The 16004-nt window shown below is 41.2% G+C and overlaps 2 protein-coding genes across 2 annotated transcripts in view; both read left to right on the forward strand.

Annotated features, from left to right (window-relative positions):
• The first annotated feature begins 865 nt into the window (after nucleotides 1–865).
• Nucleotides 866–10243, forward strand: rad51c (RAD51 paralog C). The gene is made up of 5 exons (XM_080052848.1): nucleotides 866–1030; nucleotides 1650–1806; nucleotides 2503–2719; nucleotides 9311–9568; nucleotides 9781–10243. The coding sequence occupies exons 1-5, from the start codon at nucleotides 967–969 to the stop codon at nucleotides 9961–9963; spliced, it is 879 nt and encodes a 292-aa protein (XP_079908974.1). The 5' UTR covers nucleotides 866–966; the 3' UTR covers nucleotides 9964–10243.
• Nucleotides 10244–11925: 1682 nt separating this feature from the next.
• Nucleotides 11926–16004, forward strand: part of LOC307269638 (histone-arginine methyltransferase CARM1-like) — a gene marked incomplete at both ends in the record, with an annotated part of 11932 nt that continues 7853 nt past the window's right edge. The window contains 6 exons of the mRNA XM_080052635.1: nucleotides 11926–12015; nucleotides 12685–12778; nucleotides 12900–13025; nucleotides 13671–13840; nucleotides 14262–14366; nucleotides 14891–15001. Coding sequence (XP_079908761.1) covers nucleotides 11926–12015; nucleotides 12685–12778; nucleotides 12900–13025; nucleotides 13671–13840; nucleotides 14262–14366; nucleotides 14891–15001 — 696 coding nt within the window. The remainder of the gene's footprint in view (nucleotides 12016–12684; nucleotides 12779–12899; nucleotides 13026–13670; nucleotides 13841–14261; nucleotides 14367–14890; nucleotides 15002–16004) is intronic.

Genomic DNA, 16004 nt, shown 5'->3' on the forward strand with positions numbered 1-16004 from the left:
TGCCGGGGATCGAACCAGCGACCTCATGGTTACTGGTGGCCACCTTTCCTCTAGTCTAGGCCATCCTATCACCATTGTCCTTTTGGGCCACCATCTTTACTGACATCGACTAGCAGAAGAACTGGTTGCTCCCATTCAACTATTGTATTACAAACAATATTAGAGAAGTTCACGTCATGATTGTACACAATATATATCCAACAAATTTATATTTCTTACATTTTTTAGAAGCAGACGAGAAATGTAGCTTTTGTAATGCTGAACCGGAATCTTTACTTAATTTATTTTATTCTTGTACTCACTCAATCACATTCTGGATTCGACTGGAAAATGATATTTTGTGCAAAATGAATGTTATTACAATTACATGTCAAGATGTCCTCTGAACATGAATGTACTAACATTGAATATAAAGTTAATTTACTTATTCTGTGTGGAAAGTTTCATATACATAAATGCACATCTGCAAAAGTTTCCCCAAATTGTATAGGTTTCCTGGCTGAATATATATGTATATTATATACATTTTTCCATTTCATATGTTATGAATAAGCTTGTCTTATTCTTTATGAGATATATGGAGTACCTTTGATTTATGTATTGAGAATTTTTCAATAAAGTTCATAAAAAAAAAAAATCTGGTATAGTTATCAAAATAGGGGTTTCAAGTTAAAAGAAAACCCTAAATTATATTGTATGATTCAGATATATTTACGTAAGATTAATCAACGATTCGACCAGTGGACAAAATCAATAAAGATGTGATAATAAATACTCACCGCAAACTGAAGGTCTGACACTTTTTAGGCATGAAGCGAGTCTTATTTTGAAAAGACAAACCCGGAAGTGTGTGTGGATCCTGTCATGGCGGGACGGTTTGAGTGTAGATAGACAAATGTATGTTTATATTGATTCATAGATCATTTTATATATCTATATCCCATAGATAGATGTGTGAATATTTGTATGAATATGAGTGCTGCGGCAGACACGCAGAGTGACGCAGTGGATCCGTGTCAGCCCCGTGGAGGTAAAGTCTCACACACACACAACAGAAACTCCCGTTCAGTTCGTTTTAGTCCGCCTTCTCAAACTATTCTCAAACTATTTATGATGACAGACCTCTACCGACAGCGCTGTAAAATGTATTCTCAAGCTAACATGCTATACTGCTCAATTGTGTTCTTCTAACTTTACGAAAAACTTAGTTAGTAGGTAGCATACAATGATGCAATGAATGAGGCTGCGGTGAAAGCCTGGAAAAGCATCGCTAAAGAAGAATGCAAAAGTTTTGTGATGTCAATGACAATGGGTCACAGACATGATGCAGTTATTACAAGCGAAGGATTTGCGACAAAACATTAAGTCTTATTCACTTTAATTTATTTTAAGTCTATCTGTTCTAATACTTTTGCTCACCTAAAAATGTGGCGTTCCTTTACAAATAATGATATCTTCACAGTTGTGTATCAGATCCAGATGTGAATACCTGGAAATGAAAGCTGAAATGTTGATCTATTGTCTCATATTCATATTTTGGTGTCAAACCCAAATGTTTCCAGTCTACTGCAAAAATAAAGCAATTGGCCTCACTGTTCCGATACTTATGGAGGGGACTGTATGTGTGTGTGTGTGTGTGGTTGTGACAGGTGTCCAGACGGCCCTGGAGCTGCTACAGAGGGAGGAGCATCTGAGGAGCATTGTGACCTTCTGCTCTGCCCTGGATGAAGCTCTGGGAGGAGGCATCGCCGTCGGCAAGACCACGGAAGTCTGTGGAACGCCAGGGACCGGGAAAACACAACTATGGTACTATACACACACGCACACACGCGCGCGCACTCGCTCACTCACTCTCACTCACTCACTCACTCACTCACTCACTCTCTCTCTCTCTCAATCACTCACTCACTCACTCACTCACTCACTCACTCACTCACTCACTCACTCTCTCTCTCAATCACTCACTCACTCACGCACTCACTCACACACGCGCACACACACTCACTCACTCATTCACTCACTCACGCACGCACGCACGCACGCTTATTGATAACAATAATATAATAAGAAGAATATAACAGTTCAGTGCTGCTGTGTGTCTAGACTCACATGTATTACTAATATGTGACTGTGGCTCATGTGGTAGAGCGGGTCGGCCAATGATCGAAGGGTTGGCGGTTCGATCCCCGCCCTGCCACTTGAGTCATGGTTGTTATTGTCCTTTGGGCAAGACACTTCGCCCACCTTGCCTCGTGTGAATGTCATTATTCGGTGGATGAATGTGTGTGCGTGGTAACTTGTGAATGGGAACAGGTCTCCCTTGAAAAAGAGTCTCCGGTCTCACTGGGATTTACCTGTATAAATAAAGGTTAAAAAAAAAAAAAAAAATGCCAAGGACAGCTTAGAGCAGGGATACGGAATTTAATTCAAACTCACTCACTCACTCATTCATTCATTCATTCATTCATTACCTCCAGCGACTGATGACTAGTTTCCCCTCAGTCTGCAGCTGGCGGTGGACGTACAGGTGCCCCCGTGTTTCGGCGGTGTCGGGGGCCAGGTGGTGTTCATGGACACTGAGGGAAGCTTCCTGCTTCAGAGGGTGGTGGACATCGCCACGGCGACCGTGAGACACTGCTCCTTATTGGCCGAGGACGAGGAGCAGCGAGTCGCCATGACAACCTTCACCGTGGAAAGCATCCTGTCCAACATCTTCCTGGTAATGATGACACATTGAAAGGGTTAGGGTTCAATAGGGTTAGGGTTACAGTGTTAGGGTTAAAGCATTAGGGTCAAATAGGGTTAGGGTATAAGAGTTAGGGTTAGAGAGGGTAAGGGTTAGGGTTAGCCAATCACATCCTGTTAAGGCTGCTCGATTATGGCAAAAATGATAATCACGATTATTTTGATTGATATTGTAATCACGGTTATTAAAGACGATTATTCATTGTAGGGATGCACCAAAATGAAAATTCAGCCAATTCTTTCAACATTACATAAACAAAACTCCCAATTGTGCTCCTCAAACATAGCCTACAACTAAAAAGCCACACAAAATAAATAATCAGTAAAACCTTCGAATCTAAGAGTAAAATTTATATTTTACTAGGGATGTGATTGTGAACCATTCATTGATTTGTACTTCGACTTATAAGAGGAGGTAGGCTATGAATCTACAAAAAGATCGACTTATTGCCTTCTTTTTTTTGCAGTGCACGTTGAGTTGCTGTTAAAAAAAAACTACACTACAGCTGACACCATAATGTTCAGACTTCAGAATTTGCATCAGAGCGCTGATCATAAAAATTAGACGCTTTATTTAAACGAAGTCCATGCTTAGGTGCTGGTTGTAACTTTTCGTCTGTAGACTGAAACTAACGGAGGGGGTGCGTCTCACTGTATATTTGCTCTTGTCGCGCAGATAGTTTGCCGACATGGCACAATATATTCAGGCTCGAGAAATGCAATCAGAAAGCGGAAGCCTTTCCCCTCAACAACGTTAACGTGCAGGAATCCCCGACTATCATTTTACCCGTAAAGCCACAGAGCTTTTCTGCGCGGCGGCTCACACCGGCAAGTTCTCACAGTGAATGACACCGTTACCCAGCGCCATCACAGTGTCTCACTCACACCATGTTTCACCGAGTGAAACGCTGCTTCAATCGCGCAAGGCTTTTGTGTTTCGGTGTAACATCCTGGACGAGCGTTTTAACTTTATGCTGAATAAACAATTGCACTGGAATCGCTGAAAGCGACAGTGTTCGGGCGGGGCGGAGCGCAGGTGGAGACAGAAGGGTGCGCTGCATTTACTACACATGACCCGGCGGGCCGCACAATAACAGTTTTATTACGATTATCTTGTTTTCATGATCGAGGGAAGCCAAAATTGTAACCGAAATCGAAATTCAATTAATCGCCCAGCCCTACATCCTGTCCAACATTTTCCTGGTAATGATGACACGTTGAAAGGGTTAGGATTAGGGTTACAGCGTTGGGGTTAAATGGGGTTCAGTGTTTCCCCCAGAAAATGGCTTAGTCAAGGTGGTCACTGCCCTGGGTCATCGGAGGCGCGGGGGGTATTTTGCTTAAAGATGCCAATGCGCAGTAAAGAAATAAACTGTTAATTTGAATACAACAGACACTGACCTTACAGTTGTGCAATTTTGTTTGCTATGTGCAGGTACAAATGATGTGCAAACATGCAGTACAAAGCACAATTAAAGAAAACTTCTACTGTTTTGGTGCAATACTATACAGACACACTAAATACAAATAATGGACCATACACTCAACATGTGTATGCACATAAAAGTGAAAATTCAACTTTAAAGTTCCTTTCCGGATGGGGTGCTGTTGTGCGATTATTGTGGACAATAGGCCTATTGTGATGCAATAGCCTATAATTCATTAATGGTTGTTTTTAGCCTACTTGCTTGATTTCTTTTTAAATACAGAGTTTATTGGTCGTTTTCTAAAATGTATTTCCAAATTTAAAACATAAAAATAAAGCAGCATTGAAAATTCAGAAAATAAATCTTCTTGGCCTACACTAGCATGCTGTTTGAAAAATAACTCAATAGTTGAAATAATAAATACAATGTGTTTTCCCCTTAAAATGACTAAATACATTTCTCCAAAGGTCAAAGACAGTAACAGTGTGGCACTTCTGTAAACACTTACTGAAAGGTGCCTGGGCCATCACTCTCATGTATTCATCAAACTTTTCTCTGCGCTGTCTGAGCTGATAGATAGGTTGTGTTGCCACGGTGATGTGGAGTCTTAAACTGTTCTAGCTTTGCAGAGCACTTCTTTCTGTTCAGCTAAATATCCCCATAGAACTGCACCGCGTTTATTATCGCCACCAGTTAAATGTCGGTTTGCTTCTGCTCGTTTAACTCTCCCGCGTGCATGCCGTAGTCGCGCGGTGCAGTACGGTCGCGCGCACAAAGCCGCGGACACAGAGCAGCTGATAGAGAAACGCTTGGAGACACATGCTTTTTACCTTTCGCGCAGTTATGACCATGTATAAGTACACATCGCGCTTGCTAGTACATTAATTGTGCAGCACTAAAAAAAAAAAAAAAAAAAAAAAAAATTAAATTATTATTATTATTTTTTTTTTTTTTGGGGGGGTGGGTGGTAGTCAAGGCGGGGGGCTGGCGTTGCTAAGGCGGCCGCCTTAGCTATAAAGCGCTGGGGGAAACACTGGGGTTAGGGTATGAGAGTTAGGGTTAGAAAGGGTTATGGTTAGCCAATCACATCCTGTCCAATATTGTCCTGGTAATGATGACATGTTGTCGTGGTAACAGATGTTCAGTGATGTCCTGATTGTCTAGGGGTGTAACGGTACACTAAAGTCACGGTTCGGTACGTACCTCGGTTTTGAAGTCACGGTACGGTACAGTACAGTACGGTTCATAGTTAAGGGAGAATGAACAGCTTTAGCTGTCAGTAACTAGCTGACAGTATGTAACATACAAATAAAATGCATAACAAATATAAAAATACTGCTGCAATTCTCCAATAAATAAAATACTTATTAAATACTAGTGTAGGTGCAGTAACTAAAATTGCAATGAAAAAATATACAGTAGGCTATTAATGGGTCTTTTTAACTTTAAAAAAAGAAAATATTGATGCAGCTCTCTTAACCCATTGATGACTATGGCAATCTAGGATGCATGTCCTTAATGCCTGAGGGTTTTCTGAAAAAATAGTATGAATTGTCAAGTCTACCAAAACCAAGGCCTACTTCACCGGTTTGAATATGAAGGTGAATTGAATTCTGAGATCCTATGTAGTATAAATGTGCAAAAAAAATTAAAATCGGTTCATCCTAGCCTGAGAAAAGGCAGAAAGAGTGTTTTTTTTAACCCTATATTTCTCCTTCTCGTGACATCACAGAAAGAGAAATATAGGGTTAAAAAAAACGTACTTGTAAATATTACTGTGATGTCACAGTAAAAGACATCACAGTAATATTTACAAAGTAAGTTTTTTTTTTTTAACCCTATATTTCTCTTTCTGTGATGTCACGAGAAGGCCTTCTCGTGACATCACAGATGTCACGAGAAGGCCTTTTCTCAGGCTAGGATGAACCGATTTCAATTTTTTTCGCACATTTATACTACATAGGATCTCAGAATTCAATACACCTTCATATTCAAACCGGTGAAGTAGGCCTTTAATATCTAAGCCTGCGTAGCACATAGAAACATGAAATAAAATACATTTAAAAGTTAAGGTTCACAGGTTTTATTTAAACATGCTCCCTTAGCGCTTACAGACCAACACATTTTTCTAAAAATCGTCAAAATTAGATGGGGGAGAAAATAAATAAATAAATAATATAAAATATTTAAAAATAATGTGCTAAATGAGGTTATAATCCTGCTTCCTTTTAGCATGGATAGTAGTGACTGAGTGTGCAGTGGAGGGATAAAGATAGACAGATATAGGAAGGAGAAGATCCTAGATTCTGCGCTCCGAACGCCACTAACTGTTCTGTAATACACTATCGCCCCGTATTTTTTTTATTTATTATTTATTTATTTTGGTGCCTTATAAAATGCATGTTCGACGTGTTGCCGCATAGGCGATCACAGTGAAACAACCGACATTGTTCCAAACGTCTATCACTGTTTTCATAATTCACCTGGAATCTTAAGTTATCTCTCAAACGGGATTTGAATAACAGGGGGGCGCCTGCAAGCTCCGGTTTCCTGTTGACTTTCGTCATGCAGTTCGCTCTCTGTTCGATAGCACTGTATAACATCTTTATTTGCACTACTGATAGACTGTAAACGAGGGTTACTATAACTGCTAATAGTGATGCAAACGGAACACTAGAGTGGAGAGCTGTTTATCTCTTGCTCTGACTGCTGCGTGAGGACTCAGCCGCCTGTCAGTGCTCTGGGACGGGGGGAGTGGCCGCGGAGTCACCCGCTGCTCGTTTAGAAGTTAAGAGCGATACATGCTTTAGCGACAGCCAGGGTCTCCAAAAGTCGCCAATAACACCAGAAGAAGCGGCTAGATTGGTCGCTTATTTTGAAAAAAGAGTCGCCAGAGGGGTCTGAAAAGTCGCTAAATATAGTGACAAAGTTGCTAAATTAGCAACACTGCCTGACCCTCATGCTCATAGACATTATAAAGGATAGACCCCGCATTGGGCGTTGAGCGCGAGAAATGCGGGCGCCATCTTGGACCGGTCACACGTTCCACTCAGTGTAGTCTGTTTGGCAGGTGGAATGAACTGTCAGCGCATGTAATTAATCATATCTCATTAAATACCAAACTGATTTTCACGCGGTTTTCTTTGCTGCAAAGGTCATACATGTAGCTAAGATACAGGGCACAAGTTTCGACGTGTTTTAATATTCATAGTGGGCTTAACAGTCATAGAAGATTCTGATATGATATAAGTAACCAGACGTCCGAGTCACACACTTCGTCCGGGAGGAGATTGAAACGGAGGATGTGTTTCTGCTTGGGGAACATATTGAGGAGACACAGTTTGGCATCGACAACCACCATTCCGACTTGTTGTCATTGGTTGTGTCTGTCTTTCACAAATTAAGGCTGCACCACATTGCCAAACTCGCCTCGCTTGAATTTCTCTTCGGAGTAAAATGCGATTGTAAGGATGGTTAACTTTATTTTATGCATTTGAGTATTATTGTTTGCTGTTGTTGTTTGATTTTCCCTTAATTTAATACTTTTGATTGCTGTGGTTTTGTAGCCTATTAAATGTGTTTTTAAATGTACCGCGCTGCAAGGCACCATTGATGTCCTGTCTGTGTCTGAGGAACCAACTCGAGACTAGACTGAACTTGGTATTCCCCCCCTAGTATAGAACATTGGACAACCAAGAAGACTTTGCTTTTAAATAATCCCGTCCTCTTTTAAGAGGCAATTGCCTAACAAGCTTGTGTTTTAAATTAGAGAAATAAAACATATTTTTACATGAACACTCATGTTGTCCTTCTCTTTTAATGAGATATTATATACACTGGTTTTTATTTGTATTTAATGCCTTCATGGGAAACATCCACCCTTCATATGTACCATGCTCAACTACTCCTCCTAAATTGCCCCGAGCTAACTCCAGTTTAGGAATAACTGCCTTTTCATGTAGTGCCCCTAATTCATGGAACGCTCTGCAGAGCAATTTAAAAATGACTGCTCTTACTCTTGGTTTATTTGAATCTATGATTTCTGAATTTTACACATCTGACTGTAACTGTTTTAGCTGAATTCATTGTTCATTTAGTATTTTATTTTTGCTCTTGTTTTGTATTTTGTATAGGCCTACTTTATTTAAATTAATATATTTTATCCTATTTTATTTCTGTTCTCTGTTTATGTTATCCCTGTGATTGTCTTTATTGTGTATGCTCGTCACTGTAAATGAATAAATATATTTATATATAGCCTAATCATATATTGTTAACTTATTAAAATAGCTGACTTTACTGCCCCTATCTGTTTCTGCTTCTCTATCATATTTAGTCTAAAGTGTGTGATTTGCAAAATACCTATCATAGCCTACATCACATATCATAAAGGTGACCAGACGTCCCCATTGTTGGTTGCCTGTCCCTGGCTAAACAGAAACAACTACCTGTTCCCGTTTTGTTGACACCTCATTAGGTTTTTCAATCAGATTGCTAGTCAAACTGGAAATGTCTCCGTTTTCCCCCTTTTCGGGGGATGTTCCTCGTTTTGATCTCGGACGTCTGGTTACTTATATCATATCAGAATCTTCTATGACTGTTAAGCCCACTATGAATATTAAAACACGTCGAAACTTGTGCCCTGTATCTTAGCTACATGTATGATCTTTGCAGCAAAGAAAACCGCGTGAAAATCAGTTTGGTATTTAATGAGATATGATTAATTACATGCGCTGACAGTTCATTGCACCTGCCAAACAGACTACACTGAGTGGAACGTGTGACCGGTCCAAGATGGCGCCCGCATTTCTCGTCAGCGCCAATAGGCAGTAGCGGCCAACGCGGGGTCTATCCTTTATAATGTCTATGCTCATGCTCACCATGGACATAAGAGACTCTCAATCCTGGCTGCTACTGCGCACGTGCGAGCCGAGCCGGAGGCTAAATGGTCCGGGGGGAACTCCGACGACAAGTTTTAAGTTCCACACAGCAAAACAAGCCTGTACATTCGCCATATAACGCTATGTAAGCCACGAACGGACCGCGGTCCACCTCTGTAACACCAAATACGTGCCTGTACCGTCACGGTACGGTACAAATACATGTACCGTTACACCCCTATGATTGTCTGTTGCCAGGTGCGTTGTCATGACTACCTGGAGCTGCTGGCCGAGCTGCGGCTGCTTCCTGACTTCCTGTCGGGCCTCCCTAAGCCCCGCCTCCTGGTGATTGACAGCGTGGCGTTCCCCTTCCGCCAGCTGATTGGAGAGCTGTCTTTGAGGACACGCCTCCTCCACAGCATCGCCCAGCAGCTCATCGCCATGGCCACCAGCCGGGACATGGCCGTGGTGATGACCAACCACATGACCACCCGGCTGTGGGGCAGCCAATCACAGGTCATCCTTTTTTCCCCTCCCCATTAACTATCTTAACTCTGCGCTACTATCTTTGTTTATATGTGGATTTCTGTCTTTTATGTCTTTTATTTTATTTTTTTTATTGTTATTTTACCTTCATTGTTTACCTACTGAATGCACGATGTACAGCACTATGGTCAGTGTGAACTGTTCTAAATGTGCTTTTATAAATACATTGTACTTACTCACAGGTGGTGCCTGCGCTGGGGGAGAGTTGGGGACACGCCCCCACCATCAGGCTCCTCCTACACTGGGCAGGCACATCCAGGCTGGCCACCATCTTTAAATCTCCATGCCACGTTGACACTACCGTCCACTATGACATCACCTCTGATGGGTTCAGAGACGCGGACCAATCAGAGGCCAGCTGCTGAGTGGTCCACCAATCACAATGTGAACTCTCTGATTCAAAGTTTCAATCAGCTGATCAATGATGTGATCAATAACGTGGAACCACTCTAAATAAATGACGTGTACAGGTTTATTAAAGGAGCTGTAAGCGGAATGGTTCTTTTAGCTAACTTCCTGTCAGTGACTGCAGTTAGCAGTCCCCTTGCTCGTCCCTACGTCACCACATTAATGCACAGCGAGTTATCTAGCGCCATCTCAGATCCATAAGTGTGATAAAACATGATAAAAACCATCAAAACAGACATTGGGAAGGATTTTTACCTGCTCCGCCATTGTAGGCGCATACACATTCACCCATGTGTCGCGCTGGCGTGCACCGGCAGTGAGACCATGAGTGAGACGGGTGCGGACGGGTGTCGGTGTGTAGCGTTCTCTCTGGTGTTTGGATAAAATTTCGGGATACTACATACATTTAATTGCTTATTACATGCAGAGCAGCTGACTAAGAATTTGGCTTTATGAAACGCGCACATCGTGTAAGTGATTACTGTATGAATATTTAACACTTATACTAATATAAATAAACCGCTTACTTCACCTTTAATATAGTGAGGGTTATATGAAAGAAAATGTGTCATATATTTACCCTCTGACATTAAAGGTTCAGTAAGTGATATGGTCCTTCTAGCTAACTTCTTGTCGGTGACTTCAGTTAGCAGTCCCCTCCCCTCGTCCCTACGTCACCACCACATGAACACACAGCCGTCTTCATCAGATAGTGCCGCGATGGAGAGCAGCGAGTCAACTTTAAAAAACAACTAACTTGACAAATAGACATTCTTCATCTCAATACAAAACTTTGCTGAAAATAATGTTGGGCTTCTGACAGTCACACATTTTCGTTGATAATTTCAATAAAACATTTTTTAAAGAATAATGCTGAGACATGAATATATTAGATTTAATGGTAGGATACACAGGGCAGAATAAAAATATTTATATTTAATGAATGAATTAATTAATTAATGTAAACTCTTTGGCACATATGTTGTTTAAAATTGTATTACATTATCAAGTTTTTTTATTCACCACTGAGAGGTACCACTGTTATTGTGCATACATAGCAGATACATTGTTGGCATTTCCTGATATAATTATTGTTCTTATGAAAATAGATAGGTTGATTTGTCTGTGCTCCTGTAGTAATGCTTTATATCCAGCAGAGGGAGCCTTCACCATGATGTTAGTAAGACAATGACTGTTTATTCTCTATTAAATGTTAAAACTGGGCTACTTCTGTCCCTTTGAAATGGCATTCATGTCCCTATGGGTAATCCTTTAACATTATCCCTGCGTTCCAAATCGCATACTCTTTCTTTTTTCTATTCTACATACTACATCTGACCATAAAAAGAGGATGCAGTATGCTACAATTGGGACATACTTTGACTTTTTTACTTCATCGTAACATTGCGCCTTGATCTTGCCTCTTGCTTTTTATATCCGTCGCTTCCCTGTTTTTTTTTTTCTTCATCATGGCTCCGTCGATGTGACGTGACTTCCAGTGCGCACTGGACTGTAGGTCAGAATCGCCCCCAAATAGGATGCTGTTTTCAACACTTAAAAATCTTGGCCGGATGTAGCAGACATCCAGGTATTTCCTAACCATACTAAATCTGGCCCCAAGAATCAGGACATCAACTTATGTAAAAAAAAAAATGTATACTGTGATTGTGGGGTATAATTAGCAACTGTTTTAAATGTAAAATGTAATAATAACAGTATAACCATTAGCACAGCATTGTGTGTTCTAGTACAGGAACACTGCACGATTGCTTAGTTTCTTCCAAAGTTATACGGTCTCGCCCTTTACTTTTCTTCCCCTTTCCCCTATAATCCTTCCCCCCCCCCCCACACACACACACACACACACACACGTCCCTCCTTATGCCTGGCCAGAGAGCAGCTTGGGTTCACAGTGTAGAATGGAGCGGAGCAGTGAGGAGTGCTTGGCGTTCTCTGTCTCAGTATTCACCCTGCAGGAGGAGGAAGAGGAGGAGAACACACATGAGCAGGTAAGCAAACAGCTGATCATATTACTATAGACCTGTGGCTTATACGCTTTTAAAGTCACATTGAGCTGGTTTTATGCCTCATGTTTTAACTTTCAACACATTTTGCCTTATTATTGTGTCCTGTTGGAATGTATTTGATCTGGTAAGGGCATTGAAGGCTCAAAATCCACAAATAATTAGACAGTAAGATAACAACGAGCTAAAGACGGCATATGTAGCCCACACTATACCGTATATGTGTATTGTATGTGCACTGTGTTCCTTTGAAAAATAATTTTTTGCACAAGATCAGTGAATATTGCTTCACGATCCGCTACCTGTCTGTAGCCTACTGTGTGTGCGCTGAAACAAAAGAAAACAGTGTTAATACGCAGTCTAGTCTCTGTAGGCATGTTTTAGGCGTGTTGTAGCCTATGTGATGCCCCTTTAAAGCATTTTGAATTGCCTTGTGTCTGAATTTTGCTGTATAAATAAACTTGCTTCGTCTGTACCAGTTTACAGAGCCTAGGCTGTGTATTAACCACCAGTTATTTTATACAGAAGTAATATAAGGAACTTTAGGAACTTGATTTCTGAAGTGTGTGTGTGTGTGTGTGTGTGTGTGTGTGTGTGTGTGTGTGTGTGTGTGTGTGTGTGTGTGTGTGTGTGTGTGTGTGTGTGTGTGCGCAGCAGCAGATCAGTGTGTGCAGACAGAGAGCAGAGCAGGAGCTCACTCTGATCCTCAACATAGGACTGGAGGCTCAGCAGCTCATTGTACAGGATGGTGGGCACACACACATACACACACACACACACACACACATACACACACACACTGTTGTTTTAATGTGTCTGTTCATGTGTGTGCGTGTGTGTGTGTGTGGTCAAAACCAATACGCTTTCAGGCAACGGAGCATCAGTCTTTCAGTTGACCGTTTCCAAGGAGATGGACGGTTGCCAGGTTGGAGGACAGTCCTTCTTGGTCGCCGTTGGCAAACTCAGTCTCCTGCTGCGGTTCAAATCCCCCACCGGTGTGTACTGTATTTATCAAGTACATACTACTTATAATTGTGGTCAGTCAGTTTGTCAGCAAACTACAACATCGTTAGCCTCATAGCATAATCGCCTAAATCATGTTTACTCTACTCTACTTTTACTCTACATCTACTCTATTCTAGGGCTGCAACTAACCATTATTTTAATAATCGATTGATCTGTCGATTATTTTCTCGATTAATCGATTATTAATCGATTAGTGTTTTGGTCCGTAAAATGTCAGAAAATGGTGAAAAATGTTGATACATTTTCCAAAGCCCATGTTGACGTCCTCAAATGTATTGTTATGTCCAAAACACACAGATATTTCAGTTTACTGTCATAATAGGATTAAAGAAACGATTAATCGATTATCAAAATAGTTGGCGATTATTTCAATAATCGATTAATAATCGATTTGTCGATTAATCGTTGCAGCTCTATTCTACTTCTACTTTACTCTACATCTACCTTACCCTACTCTATAACCCTTAAAATATGACTTAGGCAATTATGCTGTTAGGCTAAGGAAAAGTAGATGTAGAGTAGATGTAGAATAGAGTAGAGTTGAGTAAATATGATTTAGGCCATTCTGCTAAGAGGCTAACGACATGCAATAACCCTCTTTGGCTGTGTTCCAGATATGAAGAAGTTCCTGCAGTTATTGAAGAGAGCGGGTGATGATGGAGAGACCAGGAAAGAGAGCACAGAGAGAGAGAACGAGGCGGTAGAGAGAGGGCAGACGGCTGCTAGGATACAATCCACTGTGCTAGATGGAAGGACTAAACATGTCCCAATACTGGGCTACCAGGTAAAAGGCCAGACTGTGTATTGGTAGCTAGAGATAAATACATGGGCTGTGTTCCAAACAGCCTACTAACGTCTTCCCTCCTACATACTCAACATGTACATACTACACACTGTCTACTTAACGGACCGTTTACACTGAACAGAAGCAGTAAAGAATGAAAAAAAAAAAAACTTCTGTGTCGTTTCAAAAGACGCAATGCATTGTGGGGGCGGTTGAGTAGGAAAAGTAAACCTATCGATCCATAACACAAAATCTTCCCGGAAGTAAGTACTCATCCGGGCATTTTCTCGCCTACACAAACTTGCATACACAACCACAACATACACGTCAAAATGAGTATGAGTAGGACGTTGTTAGGGCTTTTCCAACACAGCCATAGGTTTAAAAAGAGGGCTGTAGTGTTGGTTGATGGTTGTTGTAGTTCCACAGCTGCTTGGCCCAGCAGCAGAGCCTGCTCCAGGACTACATGAGGATTGCCACCTACCAGAGAGCCATCCTACTCAACGAGGCGGACTTCAGAGACAAGGTGAAAGACAGTAACCGTGCGTTCCGAATCGCATACTCTTTCTTTTTCCTATTCTACATACTACATCTGATCATAAACAGAATCTAGTTAGGATGCGGTAGGCATACTCTTACGGAGATATTATTTTACATATTTATTTCATCATAACATTGCCGCTCTTGATCTTGCCTCTTGCTTTTATCCGTCGCATCCCTGTTTGTTTTCATATGGAGGCTCCGTCAATGTGACGTCACTTCTGGTGTGCGGCGCACTGGATTGTGGGTCAGAATCGCCCCCAAAATAGGATGCTGTTTTTCAACACTAAAAATCTCGTCCGGATGTGTAGTAGACATCCGGTGGAAATTTTTCTAACCATACTAAATCTGGCCACAAGAACCTCTTTTTTTTCAACCACACTAAATAGTAGATAGTAAGGGGATTGGAACGCAGGGAATGTTTCAAATCGACTGTTAGCTAGGATATGCATGTATTCATTATAAGCTCACAGCAGCCTCACTATTGTCCCTTTCTCTCCCTGTATACAGGTGGTTCTGGATGTGTGCTGTGGCTCGGGTATTCTGTCTTTCTTTGCGGTGCAAGCAGGAGCCAGTAAGGTCTACGCCATTGAGTCCAACCCCATGGCCAGGTTCACACAGGTAAATAGAAAGATAGATAGATAGATAGATAGATAGATAGATAGATAGATAGATAGATAGATAGATAGATAGATAGATAGATAGATAGATAGATAGATAGATAGATAGATAGATAGATAGATAGATAGATAGATAGATAGATAGATAGATAGATAGATAGATAGATATGAAACCTCCCATCCTCCATCTTTCTCATTGTACTGTGCCACGTTTGCAGCTTTTTTTTAAAACACAGAAAAAAAACATTGTTAAAGTCTCTGTAAACTCTACAAGCAAAGATTTGAATCTTCCAGACTGGAGACTCACATTCAGATTTTGTAGTGTGTGTGTGTGTGTGTGTGTGTGTGTGTGTGTGTGTGTGTGTGTTGGCCTAAAGAGAACCCCCACAGCAGTGCAGTAGATATCACCCACGCACACAGAGCGCATACATCACATGCAGAGCGTGGCATTCTGGGGAGTTAATGGATTGCGGCCACATCTGGCACAGGGGTTGTAGCCGGATAGGGGCTTGAAAGGGGACGCTGCCTCACACAGTATACTGGCCTTACACCGATATATACAGTATATATATACAGGCATTATATCATATCAAGCTTTATTTAAATAGCACTTTTCATACACAAAAAATATTTGTTATTTCATTTTCTCCATGGTTCTGGAAGTAAGAATCCAATACATATTTGTCATAGACTGTGTTCGAAACGGCCTACTAACGTTCTACTCATACTCATTTCGACGTCAATTTGAGTGTGTTGTGGTTGCGAGTTTGTGTAGGCGAGGAAATGCCCGGATGAGTACTTACTTCCGGGGAGGATTTGGTGTTATGGATCGATAGGTTTACTTTTCCCTACTGACCCACCCCCCACAATGCATTGCGTCTTCTTTCAAACGACACGGATTTAAAAAAAAAAAGTAAGTTATTGTTTCTGTATACTTCAGTGTAAACGGTCTGACAAACCTCACATACACAATCGATCGTCAAGTAGACACTATGTAGTATATA

The sequence above is a fragment of the Ammodytes marinus genome (genome assembly GCF_949987685.1).
Source record: "Ammodytes marinus genome assembly, chromosome: 24".
NCBI lineage: Eukaryota > Metazoa > Chordata > Actinopteri > Uranoscopiformes > Ammodytidae > Ammodytes > Ammodytes marinus.